Source organism: Leiobunum rupestre, chromosome 3 (genome assembly GCF_980474605.1).
Source record: "Leiobunum rupestre chromosome 3, qqLeiRupe1.1.hap1, whole genome shotgun sequence".
Taxonomy (NCBI): domain Eukaryota; kingdom Metazoa; phylum Arthropoda; class Arachnida; order Opiliones; family Sclerosomatidae; genus Leiobunum; species Leiobunum rupestre.
In genome coordinates this window covers 52,683,755-52,706,679 of record NC_143386.1, presented here as the reverse complement: position 1 = coordinate 52,706,679, position 22,925 = coordinate 52,683,755, and the positions used below count along the sequence as shown (strand labels likewise).

The following is a 22,925-nucleotide window of genomic DNA, read 5'->3' as shown; positions in this document are numbered from 1 at the left end:
GCCCTGCCACAGCTCGGACACGTTTGGCAACCTTGTTATAGTGTGGATGGAAAATTTAAATGAGGGGTCAACTTAAACCCGTAGGTCCCGTTGATATTGTAAACAAAGTGGGGGTCCTTATGCCCTAGGTGGAGGACAGAGCATTTAGTTTCATTGAAGGCAAGTCCAAGTGTTTTTGCCCAGTGGTAAACCCTGTCCAAATCAGCCTGGAGCTCCTGACAGTGGAACACGTCCCGAAGTTTGCGGAAGAGCTTGGAGTCGTCCGCATAGAGGAGTATGAGAACAATGGTAATTGCATCTGGCAGAGAATTAATGAAGACATGGAAGAGTAGGGGCCAAAAAGCATCCTAATCATTAAGTTGAAACAACAACTACTGGCGTTGGTGAGCGAATTCGTACCTGAGAAGACGTGGAGGAAGGTCCACCCAAACATTTGTCACGATCCATACTGGAGAAATTCGACATCCATTACCACGATCAATTTTGAGCATAGCAGTGGTTTACCATATACATAAAGTTAAATGAAATTTTCCTTTTTCATAGATGGTGCAGGATTTGATCTTCTAAAAATCTGGCAGAAACCGATCCCATTCCTTAAACTAAGGAAAGTGCCTTTTTGGGTTTTAGCCATTCCAGCTTCTCAAGAGTCTGATGAGAAAACACTTTGAACCCTAGAGGAAACGAGCTCAACGGATCGATATTGCCAGTTATTACATATGTACATAAAAACTTCGCAAGTTACCCCAATGTAAAACGAGCATAAGTAAAATAAATAAATTAATATAACACTTCCTATTCTCAAAACACAACTTTTTATTGATAATCTGTATCGCCAATGACCATATACATCGTTATGTACTTATTTTCTTATTTGAGACCTAGATGGTTTTAGTCTTGTATATAATGCCACCGTTAGCGCGATTTTCCCGTTAGCACGGATTTCTCATTTTCGCGGTTTTCCGTTTGCATAGTTTCTCATTTGCGCGGATTTCCCATTTGTGAGGATTTTCATGAAGGGTTATTTCTGGAAGATAATTTTTAACATTACCTTTTTTTACCATCCAGCTGCACTGCTGGTTTATGTTTATTGTCCGGTCGCTCTGTAAATATCATTTGTTTAATAAGTCGATTGAAAATATATCGCCAGCCAAACAGCGACTCGTAACTTCTCAGCCTTTAGGTTAAGATCGTGATGTAGTAACTGTATACTGACTGTATTCTGACTGTGACCTCGACTATAACCCCGACTCCCATTCTAAAAAAAGCGAAGGGCCGTCTATAACGACACCTAGAGGACAGTACCAGGCCTTACGCATCAAGAATTGTCCAATCCGATATTAACCCAACCTAGCACTTTTACCACTTAAATAACCTTTTTCACCCCTAAGAAACACACAATGCCATTTAAAGGTGTATTTTTTGTGGCAGGCACTAAAATGAAATAGCAGTATTTTGAAAAAATTACTTTTTTGTGGCAGGCATTCGCTTAGATTGTTAAACTTTAAAACGAAAAATTCTTAATAAGCTGAACCTACGAAAAAGTAAGCTAAAACTAGTAAAAAAGAGTCTTGCCTAAGCCTGTGCTCTTTAACAAAGAAAGAAAACGTTTTCATAGCGAGAGCCAGAAAAATTCCGTCAGCCTAAATTCTGAGAAGCTAGGATATGCTATTTGACTGAAGATATATTCCCAACCGAATAATTCAACAAACGATATTTCAACTAAGAAAAACTTAAAAATTATTGGTATTTACAGCGTGACCGGTAATTCAAAATAAACCAGCAGCACAGTTGGATGGTAAACAAAGTTATGTTTAAAATAATCTGCCAGAAAAAACCTCTTTCAAGGTGAAAAGGCCTAACATAGAGTATTTAAGTCGTGAGAAGCTGCGGAATTGAAAAACCTGCGCAAGTGGATAACCGCGAAATTGCATATGCTGTATGGGAACTGCGCAGTTGGCCCATTACCATACAAATGATAATATTCAACTTACCAATTTTAACCATGTAGAAAAAGTTACAGTGATAGAGGATTTACAAGAGATCTCAAGAAACGAGATAATTGAACCAATGCCTACAGCTACGGTACAAAAGCGGTTAATGGTTTAACAGTTGATTGGAGAAGAGAAAAAAGGACCAGGAAGACTGGGACAACAGCTGGACAGAAATACATAGAATTTTTATGACCCAGATGGCATTAAACTTCGTTCAAAACAGATGTCAAAAGATATATGCAGGAAATGGATCTGGAATACGAAATAAAATTACTTAATTTTTCAAGAAAGTACATACACAAACCGCTAGACTCTTTCCGGGTATAACGTCGAGTGATGTTTATGGGGTGTTTGAATCATATTTTGCAGAAGTCACAGCTTTTATCAGTTTGGTCTATGCGCTAAAGAAAGACCATGAAGGGAAAATCATAAGATATTAAACGCAAGTATATGGACACAAAGATGGTTTTGATGATGAAGATGCATTTTTCCATGGGCTGGTCACAGGCTCATATGGATGTGACCAACGCTTATTTTTATGGACATTTGGATAAGTGTGTTTATATGAAACAAATTCAGGGTTATGAAAAGAAAGATCTTAGCTAATACTGTTTAAAATTACACAATGTAATCTACGGGTTACTCCATAGTGGACGGTATTGGTTTTTGGAATTGGACAAAACTTTTAAACAAATAGGTTTTACCAAATTAAGTGGCCTGAATTGTGTGTATCATTTACCATATAAAGTTATTGTTTTAGTATATGCATTGGCTAAAAAACCCAATTAATACAAGAAACTTGATGTTCTGTAGACAAAGTATGAGTTAAAGAATCTTGGTCTGAACGTATTCCTTTGGGTGTAATGTTTTATTTTTGGCATGCAGGTACACTTAAAATGCATCAAACCTCATCCATAAAAAAACATTGGAGATAAATTTGGCTAAGGCTGATTACCAGCAACAGAGGAAGATCAAGAATATATGTAAAGCGTCCCATACTAAGCTTTGTTTGGATCTCTTCTATTTATTGCTAAAAAAACACGACCAGACATTCAGTAATCATATTATCACAGTTCAATTGGAATCCAGGATATTCTCTTTGGATAAGACTGTGGCAATTAACGTGATCTGTGCTGTTAACAGCATAGTAAGTCCTCAATTGGTAATCTTCAGTGGAAGTCATTGGGCTACTGATCGAGATTCAAGACATTGTGGTTATATAGTGTATCTTGAAACCAACGGGTGCTGACGCTCGATTCGGAATTTTCGATTTTTATTCTCCGTCTCTCTCTCATCGCGCGTGACGTCAGCGTCGGACCTTGGGGGCTGCGGCGGCTAGCGAAGACGTAAGGTTTATGTTACGTTTACTATCAAAATTAATTTATGAGATATAAAACTGACAGACGAAAATTTAATATAAAAAGTTAATAAATGTTTAGTGGTTTACGTTTTATAATACAATTCAATACAACAATATCAATACCTAAATGGTTTTTTTTTAAATCTTACATATGTAAGATGATACAAATAAACAAATTATACTAATGAAATAAAAAATAATACTTCCTGCATTTATTGCACATATAGGAACTAGCATTATTACGTAAATAAAATATTATAAGTATGTGTAATGAGAGTATGATAGAACTCAAAATATTGAGATAATGCAATAACAATTGAAAAAATTATACTAATAAAATTAAAAAATAATACATTTGATGCATTTCACATATAGGAACTTACTTTTACATTACATATAATAATAACTTATGTATGATAAAACACACGGCGATAACTAACGAACAAATAACCTAATGAAATTAAAAATAGTACTTATCACAGAAAAAATTTACACATTGTAAACAATGGTTGGATATTATCACAAATTTATCACGACTAGTTTGGCAGGATAAGTTCATTTGTATAGTTAGAATATTTTAGGGTAATAAATAATTTTAATTGCCTATTTTAGTCATTTTTTTGGATCTTTTCCGCTTATCATCACTTGCTTCATTGTTCGTAATTTTAATTGAATTGAGGTATTTAATGCGTATAAAAATTCTAAGCTTAACAAAAGTGTTAACTATATTTAACGGGTATTTATCTTCAACTTCAAATATTTTGGCACTTATATTTTTAACTATATTTTCTTCATTCGACAATGACATGTTAGGTAATATGTTTTTAAAAATATCCTCATACACTTTAGTTTTTTCCAAAAATGAACTAGATGGAACGACTACACTCTAAAAACAGTTGGGTTAAAATCGACCCAAAATGGGTTATTTTTGTAACCCAACGCTGGGTCAGTATTTACCCTACCCTTTTCTGGGTTATTTAAATTTCAACCCAGAAATGGTTAGAACTTGCAACCCAAAGTTGGGTTGTTACGTTTTAACCCACAGTTGGGTTACAAGAATAACATAAACTGGGTTATTTTTCGCAACACAAAACTGTGTTAATATCTTAAACAACCCATTTTGGGTTGCAATAATAACCCAATTTGGGCTCTTTTTTAAACTGAAACAACCCATTTTTGGTTGCAATAAAAACCCATTTTGGGCTCTTTTTTAAACTGAAACACCCCATTTTTGGTTGCAATAATAACCCAATTTGGGCTCTTTTTTAAACTGAAACAAGAGAGGGGGATGTCTATCCGGTGATTGAGAATTTCATTCTCAATCACCGGATAGACACAAAGAGCTTGGCTCCCGCCGTTCACCCGCGCCTCTCCCGTTCCTCCCCCACCCGCGCCCCCATCTCAATCACCAGAATTTCTAATCACCAGAATTTCTAATCACCAGAATTTCTATTCACCAGATTCTCCCGTTCACGGGTTGCTTTCCCCCAACCCCCATTCACTGGATACTTTATCTCTCGTTCACCAGCTCCTTTCCCCCATTGCGTTCACCCCTTCTAATCACCAGTTGCTTTCCCCCATCCCCATTCTCCAGAATTTGTTTTCCTCGTGCAGATATCTGGAGATTAGATTTTTACCCGTTTGCTTATCGCTTCAGAACTCCTTAATTTCTAATCTCTAGGCAATAATAACAAGTTATTTTCAATTTAATTAATTTCCAATTTTATTTTACTTTTAATTACATGATTGCGTAAAACAGGTTCTAATATTAGACCGACATTATAAATAACGCATTTAAATCGCATTTTATCAATATAAAAAAAATTAACTCGATCTTCGTAAGGAATATGTACAATTTCATTTAATGGGCTGAAACGAACTACCTTCTGCAAGTGCGGATTGTATAAATAATTTTAATAAAAGTTCTACCTCACCACGTCTGACCGGAATAGATATGAAATCGTCATCCTCCAGTGCCGCTGCCCTTGGTGGTGCCGGGATCTCCCATTCTTGCGAAAGGTACTTTTTTTCCGATGGTGAATTATCCCTCGACGGACAGTGTGGAAAGAATCTAGCATGTTCCCATTCTGGTACGTCTCCTGATTCCCATCCTTCTAATACGCCATGGCACTTGTAACATCGTACTTCATCGCCCCGCTGAATATAGTAGAATCCAGCCTTCGCTAGTTGTTCCTTAGTAACGTGGGGGTTTCTCCAGTGACGAAAAGTTTCAAGTCGATACGCTTCGATGTCCATACTGTAAACTGATAGTTTCTATAAGCTATTGTCAACATTCTTAAGCCTAATTGGTTAAGCCTAAATTTCAATAAATGTTTTTTCTATTTATTTTGGTTAGACTCTAAGACTATTTGACTAGAATCTAAGTCTATTTACTTCAATTTAAACAAGGCCTAATTTCCCTCTACAGTAAAATAATAAAGTCACTTACTTTTACGGAAATCCTTAAGCCTTTGCCTGTAAATAGAGTCGAGAAGGCGGGGTACGGAGCGCGAAAATCTACGTGTCTCTTCTCGATGAGGTCCAGGAACTAAAAGAACGCTGAGTCGTATATCTAGAGATCAAATAACACTCGAAACTTCAAGTAAATCCTGATTTCTCATTGGCTGAAACCAATTGACGTCACGGGAGAATGTAAAATGTAACCAAAAATAGAGGTTACTGCTCATCGGTTAGCGAAAAAAATTCGTCACGTGTTAAATTAGGCAAATTAGAATAGCTGAAAATACATTGCGCTTACTTCGCACTAATTTACTTCTGATACAACTTTGATAAAAATTAATCCTGTTTCGGGGGGAACCCCCAGGAGGAAATCTTAGAGACTATTAACTCGGTAGAATACACTATTTTAGCAATTGCAATTGCATATAATCCTTGTTATTGTAATGTTTGATATATACTGAAATGATTATTGTTGGATAGGAAAATAAAAGAATCGTGATAAATGTTAATTTTTTTATTATAAAATAATTGGGACGATGAGTAGTATCCTACTGGAATGTATTTCGCCCTCATCGTCCCAATATAATTGATGTTCCCAGACTTGAAGAAGCTTCCTGGGCTCTCCAACCTCAAAGCTAACAGAACAATACATAAAATTTTAACTTTAGTACAGTATAAATAATTCGTGAAATTTAATTTATTACCTTATTCTAATCTCAAATTTAATTGTATCATCGCTCGCGCTTTGCATTACAATTCCCTTCAATTCTTCAATTCTACATGAAGAAAATTAAAATCTAAAATTTTTGTTCTAAAAGTTATTTAAATCTTAAAATAATATTTACCTCATTTTTGATTTCAATTTAGTTTTTGCTCCAAGCAAAGAAAAAGGTTGGAATAATTTGTTCTAATTGATTTACTCCCTTTTTATACCATTTTCCATCCCCACCAATTCCTAGCCCCTATATCCTATCTCCTTCTTTTCCGTGATGAAATCTAAGTTAGTGATTGAGTGTGGAATCTATTCAGTGTGTAAATAAGTGGGTAAAGTCTGTAAATTTTTCCATTGGTTAAATAGTGTTCGTAGATAATTAATTTCGTGAGACTGGGAATTTCCACCATCTTCCTCTTAGCGTACGTCACGAGAAGATGGTTTAGGTTCGTGCAAAGTCTAACAAATTTACAGATAAGAGTCCGCATTGTAGTACGTTCTTGCATTGGACTGGTTGACTTAACGAAATTCTGGAAAAAAAGGGTAAGCGATTTTCAATAAAGAGTCTTTTTTTTGTTACGTTTTTTAAAGTATTTATTAAGAGTGAAAAAAGTTATATAGGAAAAATTGTTTACAATTGTTTTTTTCGCGTACATGAGTTTATATTATTAAATAAAATGGCAGAGTCAAATTTCAATCTTTTTTTATCATTACAAGACCCAAAGCTAACTAAATCCCTGTTAAATTATCTAAGGCAATGTTTTTTTCACCAATCTTATTTTGCGTGTACTAAAGATATTTTGTTAATGACGGGTAGAAAACATATTTCAATGGTTCAAGACGGTAACAGATTTCAATGACTTTTAGAAAGTACTTTAAATAGAACGTACAGGAATAATGCAATAATATATTTCTACCAATGTTTTGTTTTCATGCTAGATTGCGTAAACCACCCACGTTGTCCTAACTAGTTTACCAATACTTTCTGATTCTATTTTAATTTTTTTGTTTTTGGATGGTTTATTTTATTCGAAAGTAAATGGTTTGGCGCCCATAGAAGCGCTCGCATGTTTTCGTGAGAGGACGGGTCATATCTCTAAAAGATACCAGATAGCGTGGGAATATATTGTTTTATCCTCTGGAACCGGATTTTTTCCAGTCAGTCACCATACCTCTCTCTCTAGCTAATGGATTCGCTAAATTCGATGTGATGATTTTTCTAGCATGATTTGCGAAAGATAAAAATATCTTGCTATCGTTTTTTTCCCAATTTTTGGAAAACTTTTGGTAGTACGTTTTTGTACTCTGTCCTTTAGTTCTATGCAAAATATACATTACGCAATATTCGCCGCAAACGTTACTAGTTAGTCCTTGCAATCGTCTTTTGCTAAATGTCCACGTCTTACACATTGAATTTAAATATTTTCTGATTGTGGGTAAAAATGGGGGAAGCCCCATTGAATCAAAATAGAATCCCCGTTTTCGGCCATCGACGTAGACGCAAATCCAATGAGAACCTGTTTCGCCCCTTTTATCAAAATTAATGATAAGCGATTGCGGATATTTCACCATGGGTTTTAAATTATCTGAAGAAAACACGCCTAAAAAGTTCGGTGTTTTATACAGTGCCTGAGATAAGTCCACGTTTGTCGTAGTCATTTTAATAGTCTCGAATAATGTTCCTATTTTTATCTATCTGTAAACAAGATTGAAATTCAGCGTACACGATAACGACCGTAGAATCTTTTAAAGGGGTACCAAATCCTAAATCTAAACGTAGTTGCCCTCTCTTTACGGGGTTCCAAAACGTGACGTCACTGGCCGAATTGTCGGGGGTTAAATCAAAAGCATATAGGGCAAAGCCTAGAGGAAAGTGAGCCAGCGCAATGTGATTTCCCTCGTCTTGGTAGAGTATCCCAGATCCCGAGAATAGCGAATGATAGGCCAGCGTAAATTGTTTACTATTAAAATTAGGGGTCAACGCTTTCGAAGGGATTTGTTCGTTATCAACGTATAGAGCCAGATAATTTAGGTCGAAATTTTCAAAATTATAAGGATTAGACTTAACGGAGCCCTTATACGCTTTGTTGGTGGCTAAACCAATAATGACTCTGTTGGGCATCGGACCTAAGAATATATTGTCAAAACTATCGTTCTGAATAGAACTAGCTAATGTTTTAACTTTAATTTCAGTACGAGTAAAGGGGTATTTGGCATTGCTACGTAATAATCCTTGCTGATGGGCTAATAAAATTTTAGGCATAATTTTAACTTTACGTACAATTAGAGCAGCGTCTATAAATTCGACTTTATACGCGTCGACAGTGTCGCTAAAAAGGGTAAAATTATCGCTATTTCTAGTGAGTGAAACCTTAAGTTGTACGCCATTAATTAAATATTTGTTGAAATTAAAAATGTCACAAAAAATGTTCCCGTAAAGTTCAATTTCTTTTGATTCAGCAGCTAGAACCTGACGTTTTATGAATCCGGCGTTTGTTATCAGATCCATACTTCCAGCCGTGTCATCGTACCATCCAGATGTCGCAAGGTGAGTGTTTTTTGCATCGTACCCAAAGTTGAGCAAGGTTTCGATATAGGCCCTATAGGGGTAATTTGAGGCCGATGGTGAAACCGTCGTATCATTGAGTTTCACTTCGCATTGTTTGAATAGCGAATGCAGAGAATTGTTCACGAGCGAAACGTTAGACCCTGCATCCAAGTTGTCACCGTTGGTTTTGACGATTTTTACTTTACAATATATCATTGTCATTGCCAAATCTGTGTAAGAGTCTCCCGTACCCGGTACCACGAATTCGATGATAGAACTGCTGTCGATAGATGAAATTGGCTTACACCATACCGTTTGACCTTTTTCAACGCTGAGTTGAGTTGGTAGTTCGTTGAAAATATTTAATTCGCTTTTAAGTACTTCCATTTTTTTTTTAGAGAGCAAAAATATCGCGAACCGTACGCGTGAACTTGCGGCGTTTAACTGAACTCTTTTTCTTTTTCTTCAATGGTTTCTTAGTAGTTTTTCTTCTCTTGCGACGACCCGAACCTTCTTGCGCTGCCATTTCGTCCACAGTTTCTGTCATTCGTTTATTGGCTGACGTTTTTAAGTCCTGACCTTGCAAGACGTCTCCGAGTACTTTCTTTCCTGTAGAAAGAGCCCTTTTTCCCACGTATTTGGCAGACTGTTTTAGGAATGGGAATACAAACCTAGCTAGCCCAGAAAAAAAGCTACCAATTCCGTGTCCTTTTTGTCCCGCAAACCCAGAGAAATAAGGTAAATCTACTCCGCCCCCCGCCTGATTTAAATAATATTGCATGTAGGGACAATTTCTATCAACGTACTGATAAGCCATTCTTTTTTTTTACTGAGCTCGTCGTAAATGTACTTTACACGTGACTGAACCAAACTGAAATGGCACGAATTCACCTAAACTAGTTCTTATATTAATGTCGATACAGTCAAAATAATTTCTACTCAGTTTAAGGTAATGCGGAGAATCGAAAGTTTTTGAAACGGTTGATCCATTGGGGGCGTTTTGGTCTACAACAATTGTTCGCAAAAGGGGGGCTAATGTATCCCCAACCATTTCATTTCCTACCAAATCGGAATACACGAACATAAGATCGGGGATGAATAAGTTTAATTGCATAGGGGAATCTGATCTGAATGCTACCTTAGGTGAAATATCAGTAACATTATCTCTAAATCCTAAAATTTTCCTCAACTTTGGCGTTAACTCGAGTTGATAATAATGTTTACTATAGGAAGTGTATTGTACGTGTCCACTTTCTAAACTATATTCAAATTTTCCTAATGAATCATTATCGAACTCTGAATTAGCGCTTTCCTTTAAATCAAGGTTCAAACTTTTAATACTTTCATTAAGTACGGCCAAAAGTTCGTGAGGATTTTTGTAGTAGCCCTGAGGTATCTCGCGGAAGTCGTAGGTATATTTGTAATCTACTATGTGGGCTGGAGGTTTCGATAGTAATTCCTTAATTTCTATTCCACATCCCATTGGCTCACTTACGTTATAAAAAGATAAAGGATAAATAATTTCTACCAGAGCAATTTCCCAATCTCCGCGTAAACTAATGGGTTTGGCCAACGTTGTAGAATACGAGGCTAGAGTATTTTCTGAATTATTCTTATTCTTATCTCTAGTATTACTAGGAAGAGTTATGTAAATCCCAGACGTCATCTTGATTAACCCAACTATTAAACGATGGAGGATATCCTAGCCAACTAACGTACAATTGTTTTACTCCGTTTTTAGTTCTCTGACGTAAAATCTTGTTTAACTTGAACGAACGAGGCGCACTGACCTTTTGAAGCTCTCTCGAATAGAACGTCCCTTTTATATCGATTTCTGATAGGTCTTTTATTTTATAAACGGGAGGATGTCTTTTAACTATAGCTACGACTTTAAATATTTCTTCGGTATAATTAGCTTCGAAACCCTTTTGAAATATCATTTTAGTTGTATTTATTCTAACCAAATCCCCTACTTGGAATTGCGGTTTCATTTTCAGTTTCTCGGCATAATATTTAGAGTAGATATTATTGTACACACGTAATACGTTATTTTCCGAAACGTCATTAGGGGCCATTTTAATTGAGCTATGATAAGAGGAATTGTACGCTTCGACCAAGTCCTGTAAGACTTCCAAATATCTATTTGTGGAGTGATGGGTAAAATATCTATACATTTTTGTTTTTAACGTTCTATTAAACCTTTCTACGATAGAGGCTTTTATTTCGTCATTTTCGGTACTAAAAAATTTAACTTTATTCTTTTTGAAATATCCTTGTACTTCTTTATTCCTAAATTCCGTGCCCTTGTCCGATTGAAATTTATCTGGAATTCCGTCTTTAAAAACAATTTTTATATTTTTCAAAACCTCTTTCCCCGATTTAGTTTTAAGAGGTAACCCCCACGCTTTTCTACTAAAACAGTCTATAATTGTTAAAATGTATTTGTATCCGTCATTATCAGCCTCTAACGAGCGCATATCGTTAATATCAGCCTGGTATTGTTCCCTTATATTACTAATTACTATTTTATTTCGTTGAAACTTTTTATATTTCGGCCTATGCATCGTAAAAGCGTCGATTCCTCTTAACCATTTTTCTACAGTTTCCCTACTTAAGCCGTGAGACTTTACGGACTGGAATAACCTTTCAGCGCCTCCGAAAGAAGCCGGATGCTTCGGGTTAAAATATATTTTTTCTAAAATAGCTTCGCCCATACTTTAGACTTTTGCGCGCGACTCCTTGTTTGTTTATAAGAGTGAAGAGAAGAGTCAGACGTGGAGGAGGAGTGATCTCGGTTAAGGCTACGAGTGGGGCGGGGCTTATCTGTCCTGCGCGCACGCCCACTTTGAGGAACCGGATACTCGCGCTTAACGGGAGAACGTCGTTGTCGGGTTCTCGGAGCTAGCGGGGAGGGAAAGCCTTGGATTGCAGGTGAAGAGTTAAATTGGGTTAAATTGGAAATAAACGCGAAATATCCGATAGGTTTTGGGTGGGTTTTAGGATTTAAATACGCTTTGGTAATTTCGCTAATATTGGAACCTTTAATAGGTCGACCGTTTATTACGAGCTCCCCGTTTTCATCCCACCGTATTCTTTCGGGTACAGTTTCCAACTGATCCACCATGCTTTGCGCTTTTTGGTAATATATCAAAGGCAAATCGTCTATCCAGTCCCTACTTAGCGAGTCGAATGCGGGGGCAATTTCGATTTCTTTAGGAGCCGAGGCTTGCTTACGTAGATTTCCGTGTGTCATTAAAGCTTGTTCGTATAAAATCCATTTCGAGGCGTCGTCTAAATCTTTCATATTTAATATTTGGTCCATCTTAACGTCTAATTCAGAGACTGTCAGAGCGAGGGGGTGCGGGAACGGGTCTGGCTTTAAAACGCCGCTAGGGACGAGAATCATTTTTCTGGCGTGTTTCATTGTTTACTACCGAATATAGAACCAAGAAGGGTTGAAACGACGGGTAGAAGAAACGAGAAAAATCCGCCCCCAGACTGAACTAACAATTTCTTTTTACTTTTCCAAGCTACCCGCTTACTAGCTAGTTTTCGAAGGGTATTTTTATGACGAGATAACCTGGTTTTTTGGGTATTTGATAGTTTTACGTTACCAATTAAAGTGTTATGAATACATTCACTGATAGCGTCTATGAGGGATTTGTCGGCTTTAGCTAAAATGGCTTTTCTTTGAACGGGTTTGCAACGACCGAGATATCGGAGAGCGTCTCTCTCGATACGTACTCTACGAGACATGATTCATAACTGATTGAAGTTACGAAATGTAAGTTCTATTTATTTATTTATTTAGGGAGATAACCGTAGCACGTTTCTCCCGGTAAAATATTAGTCAAGACTCTTTGATCTTCGGGACAAGTTTGAGTTAAATTGAATACTAGGTAACCGTGAGGTCTCGAAGTCGCGTCTTCGTAAGCGTCAACTACAAAACGCCACTTATCAGGGAACATTTGTCTAGCGAGATAAGCCACTTGCTGACGGTCTCGGGGACTTTTCAATAAAATTATGTAATGCGAATTCAGGGATATGGATCTGCTATCTTTTGATTGATGGAATAAGTTCTGTGTAATAAAAATAACGCTTAGAGAACGGTGATGGGTGCCTTTCACGAATAAATCACCAATTTGACCTTTACTCTCGCTCATCTGGTCGTCGATAACTAATAATATAGGATCTTTTCCGTCATAATCAGATAAAACAGGCAATCCTTCTTTAAAAACTACCCTGTGCTTCATTTTATCGTATAGAGCTTGCCATTCTCCGTAATACCAATGTATTTCTTTGAAACCCGGAACAAACATTTCCTCTTCGTGATTAATTATAGATTCAATTAAATAGCTTTTGCCACTCTGACTCGGGCCTGCCGTTACGCAATTAAACGGATGAATAAATTGCATGGTTATCTCTCTTCGAGTACTAGCGTACAAATGAAAATGTAAATTAAAATTCGGTTAAATTTATGGGACTCTTCAGCGGAGGAAAAATATAATCGAATAACCTATTTCATCCCTTACCCCGTATAGGTTTGATATTCACATTAGAGTCGCAAGACTATATTTACTTTAGAGTCGTAAGACTGAAACCTATATTCACTTTAGAGTGGAGAGACTAATTTTTAGCGAGAATTAGCAATTAGATTCGCTTTATAGCCGTAGGGTACCGTAGTGAAGTCGTCCAGTAACCGTACCTTGTCTACGACGGGTCTATAGATTTTAGTACGGTCGACGGAAACGACCGTATGATCGGGTAGACGCAAAATCTGCCTCGGCTGTGGTACGGTTACTGGCTCGTTCGTTTCTCCGTCGACACCTATCAATCTTTTAAGCGTGTCCATATTAACCAAATCTTTAATGCCTTGATTTATACGGAACCCTTTGACTTTCATTTCGTAGGAGACTTTACCGGTCGTAGGGTTCAGTACTTTAAAGGCGTAATTTTTTGCGCCACCTGTTGCCAATTCTTGGATGTACGAGCCTTTTCCGTACTTTGCCAACTCATTGGTCATGTCTCCGAGATAATTTCCAGTCTCAATCTCTATTCCATCTCGTTCTTTTAGATAAATGCAACTGTCCGTATCATAATAATACGTAAGCTGGCCTAATCTCCTTAAATAAGAGTATAACTTGATCCTAGCCATTGCGGTCGTATAGGCTGCAATTACTACGTTCGTGTTTGGGTAAACAAGATCAATATCTTTCAAAAACGCCCACTTGATCACGCAATGCGTTTGACTTAATGGAATAACCGATTTAACTTCTATGTCGGGGTCTAAGAATAAATCGAAAAACTTTTTGGGATCGCTAATAATAGCCGATTGGTCTTTGCGAGGGTTTAAACCAAAACGACCCCAAAAAGAGTTAAGACAAAGCTTCGCGATGGTACGAAGTCCAGGGTTCTTTTTAATATTGGTAGGATCAAGTTTTACTCCTTCCTTTTCGTAATATTCGTCAACGTATTTCTTAATCTCTTCATCGGTCTCTATTCCCGTGGGTAAGCCGCTGGATTCCTGTTTGAGTTTAAGAAACGCGTTGACGTACTCGGAGAAAAGACCGCCCTCTTTCGATATCGGGTCGTATTTTACTACCTCGTATTCCCAAATTTCGTGAATAGAAATGACCTTGTAACCCATTTCGATTGCCAACTGTACCTCATCTGCAACCCAAGTACCAGTTATTTGTCGTTCTGAGTCTTCGTGGGGACAATCCTGCTGGTTTCGAGACTCACTACATTTTTGGCAGTTGGCAAACACTAGTTTCGATCCTATTCTTTGGGGTAAAACGGGATGGTAGAGAGATTGAGGCGGTAACATTGTGGCTTTTATTAATCCGTTTACGGTAGAAATGTCCGGGAAAGGAGCTTTTACATGTATTTTAGGGTGTCCCACTGGTAACTTGCAATACTTGTTACACCACGGATAGAGTGAACAAATATCAATGTATTTAATTTCCTCCCCCTCTTTACACTTGTGATGTAATTTCAAGGCTGACGTACGTCCTCCGAAAAAGGCTTCGCGGGGGCGGATTGGTTCTTTAATTTTAAATTTTAAATTTTCGGTAGAAAGATATGCGTCGATGACGGAGTTAGTACTCCGCTCAGCTTTGAAGGTACATTCCCATTTTTCATGGACAGTGTATCCCAATTGTTTCAAGCGGTTAGTGGTAGCAATGGTTGACGCGTATCGCGAATTATGGGTCTGAGTGTGGTCGCCGTATAACGCTAAGTTTCTATTGATAGGAAAACACGTTTTACACCCGTGATAATAACAACCGTGATATTGAAAGACTTCGTTATCGAGAAGTCCGTCCACGTTAATGTTAAGAATTCTAGGTTCAAATCCATTAAAAGCAGACTGAATTTCCTTCCCTCGTAAGTGAGACATCCATTCAAGCCATTCGATCGCTCCAAAACTCTGGTTGCAGTTCATACGATAGCCGAAAGGGGGCACTACACCAATCGTATCGGGCTGTAAAAAGTGTTTCCTAAAGATAAAACTGCATACTCCCGCAATCGTTATCGCAGTTAAGAACGGGTCTATTTTGAATTTATCCATGAAAATAGAACGATATGATAAACAGCCTTGCAAAAGAATGTTTACGTCCTGGCGACAGTACCGGATTAAATCTCTTTTATAATCAAAATAATTAAAGTTGGGGTCCGAATTTCCGCAAGCTTCGGACCGGGAATCGTTATACCACTGGATAAATTCATCGTAGGCCTTACCGCTTAAACGATTAGGGTCGTACGCCTCCATCGGAGGCATGTCATTATGTAGTACGTAATTGGTTTCGTTCGAACGGGCTGGATCAAATTCATGGTCTACGGTATTAAACAGTAAATGCGGGAAATGTCCCTTATTTAAATTATTATCTAAACCAAATGTGGAAACGAATTGAGAAAGGGCAAAGGGCATAAAATTTAAGGAATCTAAGAATTTTAATTTTTTATACTGTACATTCATGAATTTGGTCCCGTCTGTCAAGACTTTAGGGGTCCACTTTAAATCGACCATTTTACGTACTATAAATTGCGCGTCGTAACCTTTAGCGTTATGGGCAATACATATTATCTTATCAGCCACTCTGTTAAGCGTACGAAGATACTCTAGAAAGTCGCCGACGGGGTCTTTTGAGAGAAATATTTTCTCCCGAGGACCACTACCGCATTTAGCGCATGCGTACTGACTATCTTTTTCTTCGAAACAGAATTTACACGCTTTTTGCGAGACGCATAAAATTGGTTCGTGAATCAAAGCATTGGCGTCAGTACGATTTGTTTGTTTACATTCCAAGTCATAAAAAACAAAGACTTCCGTTTTTGGAGTACTTCTCTTGGTCAGTGGTGATTGTTCATTGTCGGAGTCGTGGACCCGTTTATTATTGCTATTTATTCGAGAACGAGTAGTTTTATCGGCAGAATCTTTACGGACGGTCTTTAAAGGTTGCATGTAACATAGATGATCTGCGGGGTTAAACTCACTACACGAAAGACAATAGGTCTCTCCACAAACGTGTACTGCCTTACGCTTAAACATACTGATAAATTTTCCGCAAAGATTACAAACGTAAATTTTATTACATAAGGGCTCGGGTCCTGATAAATGGTAATCGTAACAATTTTGATTAGGGAAAACTCTTAAACATGTTTGGCAAGTTATTTTATCTACGTCCTTCCTGCAATCTTGTTTTCTACAACAAGCGTGACAGAAAAGAATGCATTTATGCTCACTGAGATTATTAAAACCTACTAAACATTTTTCGCAAAAGTAATTAAACGCGAAAAGGGGTTTGGGGTTAGTAATTACGTTGAAATGTGTGTCAATATTTAGAAGATAAAGACGTTTGCGGAGAGGCCCTTCTAGTTCCCTCTCTTCTTTGACGTCGCCGAAAATAACTAAGGGTACGGGATCGTGTAATCGAAAAACGATAATACTGTATTCGGGCAAGATTTCTTGGAACCGAGTTAAAGCGTCCGGACCCGCGCATTCTTCGTCTGTTAATGCAGAATAAGCCAAAAGGGTCCTAGCTTCGCGGGTCTGTAATAGCATTTCAATATTTTTTTCTCTACACTGTCTTATAGTAGTATATTTTCTTTTAAGTTCTCCATCATTTTTATTTTCCATGTATTCTCTATGAGCTATGGCTACTACAAGAGCGCGTGCTAAACAAATTTTATCCTGGTTATTTATCGTTATCGTGCAATGTTTATAAAAAGAAAACTCTTTTTCAAGGGAAATCCCTAACCCAACTGATCTAATTCCTCCTTGCGGTAATCTGACTCGATTAAACGTAACCGTAACTATTCCTTCAAAAAAACTACCATCGTTATCGGATCTATAGCTTTTTTCATCGATATACGTCATCAACCATTGCAAGTCTAATTGGTCCCGACGCCGGAAACTGACGTTAATTTGAAAACCGGGGTTAGTGACGTTCACGAATGAAACCGAAACCATATCTGAAGGCAAACAGTCCTCTAATAGGGTTTCCATCAATATATAAATACCATTTTCTATATTATTTTCTAACCGGACATTTAAAGTCCGTCCCATTAGTCCAAAATTTGGGAAATTTTGGATATTATTATTCAATATTTTAACAGAACCTGGTAAATTAGGAAAGGACGGAGGCGTTATTGGAACGTCAACCAACCCACCTCCAACTTGAGGAGGAGGAGGAGGAGACGAAGTGGGGGCAGCCAAATTTGCGTTCTCGGGGTTCGCGTTTTTCTCAGCAGTCTGAGACGATGGAGGTGAATACTGCGGAGCTCGTGAGGGGCCTGCGACCGCTATAGGGTCATTATTACGCTGAGGGGAAATATTATGAGGTGGCCTACTACTACTACTACTACTACTAGCCGTACGAGCAGCTAACAACGCTTTAGCTTCCTCGAACATTTCGGCTGCCCTTGCGGCTGCGGCTGCAAGTTCCTCCGCGTCCCGTCGGGCAACTTGTACGTTCTCAGCTAAGCGCTGAATGCTGTCCGTACTGAGGGACGACATGATAAAATTATCTTCCAAAGATAAAGAGTGGCATGTGTCATCTGATTCTAGAAAGGGTGAGGGAGCATCCATAGGCGTATACGAGGGCGAAAAACGTACTTCGTCAGGTGGAATAGAACTAGGTCTTAAAAGGGGTGAAGGTAAATTATCGATAGGGGGCGAACAGATTTGATGGGTTAGTTGATATTCTCTAAGATAATCTCGTACCATTGTCATTTCTTTTAAACGTTCCAATTGCGAATCAGTTACTGTAGTTAAGGAAAGGGTAGGGTCTTGGGTATCAGTTAAATCTATTATTTCCATTTCTGGAGAATCGGGTAAAGTTACTATGGGTACTTCCGGGAGCTCGTTATCAGTTATATCAATCAATTCAGGGGAGTCGATTATAATCATTTCCGGGGTATCAACTAAATTAATTTCTGGGTATTGTACACCTTTCATTTTAATGCCGATTTACTTAAACCTTATTCAAAAAATTACGATAAAAAAAAATCAAAATAAACTTACGTAGAGAGAGAGAGAGAGAGCGCTTCAAAAATCCTGGTACTAGACGCACAAAGAACAACAATAGAGTGACGTTCCCCCGGTTCAGGCGTCCCCCTTATATAGGGCCTAGGGGAAGATAGTAAGCTTATCTCTTATTCCCAAAGAACTTGTTCAGTTCTCGAGAATATATTAGGGTTATGCTAAAATTTATACTTATTTACGCAAAATATTCCATTTAACTTCATTTCCGATATGGACACTGAAGTACAAACATCTGCCATAATCACCGTCCTGAAACAACCTTCTAAAATTATAGCCGTAGTGATTATTTTAATTACAATTTTCTTATTTGAGTTCATTTTGTGGTATTTTGAAAACGTTTCTACCGTAAAATTGTAACTTTTTTCACTGTAGCTCACAAAATGGTATTAAAAGTATACTAATTTTATGTTAATTTCTATTAATTGTATTGTTTTCTAGGATATGATTGCATCACAAGCTCTCGAAAGGAAACTACAATGGGTTTTTTTCTTCTTCCAAGTGGATTAATATGTGACGTCAATGGGAATAATTAGAGGCAGTTTCGAGCACGGGACGGTTTAATTTCGAGTGTCTAGAACTGTTATCTCAGAGAGAGAGAGCCGATAGAATTTGAGGGTTATTTGAAGTTTAGATCACGTGATGAATTAATCTCAACAAGATAGGAACTGATTAATCTCCCATGCGTCATTTCTCTCTGAGACGCTGAACTGAAAAGAAGTGCATCCGCTTTGCTCTCGTCATCTACCGTAAACATGGAAAAACGATCTATTGGTAAGCATTATTTTATTAATACTATTACTATTTCAATGGACAAAGGCTTAACATTTTCATTTTCTATAGCCGAGACGCATACCGTATCCAAACGCAGGGGCCAAGAAAGACGTATCAACATAAAAATCACGTTAGGAGGATCAGTCTACATTTCTTTTGGTTTCGACGGATCAAAATTACAAGTTCTCTTCTTCAAAAAATCGAACGAAAATATTCTGTTCCTGACCTCCGAAGCTTTCACCAATCTACTCTCTCTTTGGGGAGAGCTTTTCGCCGCTACGCAAACCGGAGCATCGTCTCTAACCCACGACATCATCGACTATCACGACAACAACGTATCCGTCGTCGCCACTACCAACAACATCAAATTGAACTCTGCCTACGGTCATGTTCTGGATCTGGGAGCTCGCGAAATCGGTGAGTTCCAAAAAAAAATTGATTTTATTCGGTTTCAAATAAATCTTTTAAACGAACATAAAAATGTTATCGAATGCATGTACTTAGCTATTGTTAAAAACCTTAAAAAAATTCACGAATTATTATATGGAAAACCTTTCGAGGGTTTATTTTTGTACCCAGATCAATTTAATTCGTACCATCAAGTAAAATCTTATTTTGGCTGTTTTAAATCACCCTCGGAAGTACTACAAGATTTTACTAATTTACTCGTAGATAATCAATTAACCTGTAAACTTAGCTACTTTAATTTGTTTTCATTGTGTAATGCACAAGATAACCATCTAATGGAATATCTGATAGTACCTACTAACATGTAAACAAAGTTCTAAAATAAAATAAAAAATTAATTAAATTGAAAATAACTTGTTATTATTGCCTAGAGATTAGAAATTAAGGAGTTCTGAAGCGATAAGCAAACGGGTAAAAATCTAATCTCCAGATATCTGCACGAGGAAAACAAATTCTGGAGAATGGGGATGGGGGAAAGCAACTGGTGATTAGAAGGGGTGAACGCAATGGGGGAAAGGAGCTGGTGAACGAGAGATAAAGTATCCAGTGAATGGGGGTTGGGGGAAAGCAACCCGTGAACGGGAGAATCTGGTGAATAGAAATTCTGGTGATTAGAAATTCTGGTGATTAGAAATTCTGGTGATTAGAAATTCTGGTGATTGAGATGGGGGCGCGGGTGGGGGAGGAACGGGAGAGGCGCGGGTGAACGGCGGGAGCCAAGCTCTTTGTGTCTATCCGGTGATTGAGAATGAAATTCTCAATCACCGGATAGACATCCCCCTCTCTGAAACACCCCATTTTTGGTTGCAATAATAACCCAATTTGGGCTCTTTTTTAAACGGAAACAACCCATTTTTGGTTGCAATAAAAACCCATTTTGGGCTCTTTTTTAAACTGAAACACCCCATTTTTGGTTGCAATAATAACCCAATTTGGGCTCTTTTTTAAACTGAAACACCCCATTTTTGGTTGCAATAATAACCCAATTTGGGCTCTTTTTTAAACTGAAACACCCCATTTTTGGTTGCAATAATAACCCAATTTGGGCTCTTTTTTAAACTGAAACACCCCATTTTTGGTTGCAATAATAACCCAATTTTGGCTCTTTTTTAAACTGAAACACCCCATTTTTGGTTGCAATAATAACCCAATTTGGGCTCTTTTTTAAACTGAAACACCCCATTTTTGGTTGCAATAATAACCCAATTTGGGCTCTTTTTTAAACGGAAACAACCCATTTTTGGTTGCAATAAAAACCCATTTTGGGCTCTTTTTTAAACTGAAACACCCCATTTTTGGTTGCAATAATAACCCAATTTGGGCTCTTTTTTAAACTGAAACACCCCATTTTTGGTTGCAATAATAACCCAATTTGGGCTCTTTTTTAAACTGAAACACCCCATTTTTAGTTGCAATAGTAACCCATTTTCGGCTTTTATTTACCCAAACCCCCCATTATTGGTCACAATTATAGTCCTATTTGAGGTCTTGTTTAAATTTTAATCCATAACTGGGTTAATATCCCATCAATAACAGCCCAATTTTGGTTGCCTTACAAAACAAAACTCTGAAGGAATCCATATTTGGGTTACAAAGGGACACAAATATAGTTGGTTTCCAGACTATATATAAAATAGTCATAATTCTGGACCTGTATTTACTGACATTTAGCTTAAAAATACACTCATTTAGTTTATATATACCGAAACTTCGTAACATTCTTAGTAAAAGAATCAAAACTATCTCCGATTCACCTAAAAGAATCCTTTCTAGCCTAAGCAGGTATAACCTAGCCCGTTCATCTACCCTTTGAGAATACAATCAATAAATACCAAACTCAATCACTTAAGAAATTTTTTTATTTTCAAAATATTGTTGTAAATAGTTAAATTATGACATTATTGTATTTTAAAAATTATATTGTTCTTTAAAAAATAATAATAATAATCAGCTAGGCTAATACCCAAGGCACCACCTTAGGCCTAAGTCATCATGCGACTTTTGAAGCCCTTAATTTAGGTGGCCGGGTTACAATGCGTAGGAGGGTGGTGGCAAGCCCTGCATGCCACTAGATCGAGCCAACAGCTCCCTACACTAACTATTACCGTTAGTAGAAGGAAAGTGAGGGTATGACATCGATCCCGGGTTCGGGTTTGGGTTCGGGATCGAAATCCGGGGTTTAAGGGGTGAAATGGGGGTAAAATCGTCGAAAAGTCAATGTATTTAGGGTATTTCTCGCGACGATTTGTTTTTTCGTATATCAACATATTGTGTCCAGGCCAACTTGTTCATTTATCTACGCTTATCTCGAAAGATACTTGAACGTATATCTTATCAAGTTTTATCGTACGGAATAAGTTGAAATGATGTAAAAATTGATAACCTAGGCGACGCGTGCGCAGATTACCCCGGGGGACGCGGTTAATTTGAATTTAAGAGTGTTTTGACGTCATGGAATATTCGTTGTTAAAGTAGAATGGAAATATTTTTAAACTTCATTTTAATATCATTGTAGTATGCTTGACACTTGAACCAATCTCACGAGTATTTCTTAAAACGTATATCTCGATCGCGTTTTATCGTACGAAATAAGTAGAAATTATGTAAGTTGTATGATACTTGATAACCTAGGCAGGAAGATAGCGCGCGCGTGCGTGGATTACCTGGGAGGCGTGGATTACCTGGGAGGCGCGGATTGCCCGGGCGCGCGGTTAATTTGAATTTAAAACATGGATTCCCTCTCCGAAATAATTCATGTACCCAAAATTGGACCGCAAGTGTTTTTCTTTTAGGGGAATCTCTATGGGAGTTTAACATTACAATAAAGCTAATAGGTCCAGTTTGGGGTACTTTTGGTCCGAAATGGGGTACATAGGGCCGAAAATGGTGACTTTGGTCGTTTTAAGGGTACTTTTGTTCTATTTTGGTCCATTTTTGGGTACATCAGAAAAGCAGTTGGAAAAACGAAGAGCCTTATTTTTTTTTTTCCCACCCATCTCCAAACTCCAAAAATTTATTGCTTTAATTTATTTATCGCTTCCGTAGGTATAAAATAAGATAAAAACCACTTA

General features: G+C 37.5%; 1 protein-coding gene across 1 annotated transcript; it reads left to right on the top strand.

The window, feature by feature from the left end:
• Positions 1–7,838: 7,838 nt before the first annotated feature.
• LOC149952575 (uncharacterized) lies at positions 7,839–20,162 on the top strand. The gene is made up of 3 exons (XM_090169767.1): positions 7,839–9,071; positions 19,054–19,386; positions 19,456–20,162. Exons 2-3 carry the CDS (start codon positions 19,368–19,370, stop codon positions 20,160–20,162), a joined length of 726 nt encoding a protein of 241 aa, XP_090025893.1. The 5' UTR covers positions 7,839–9,071; positions 19,054–19,367.
• The last annotated feature ends 2,763 nt before the right edge of the window (positions 20,163–22,925 follow it).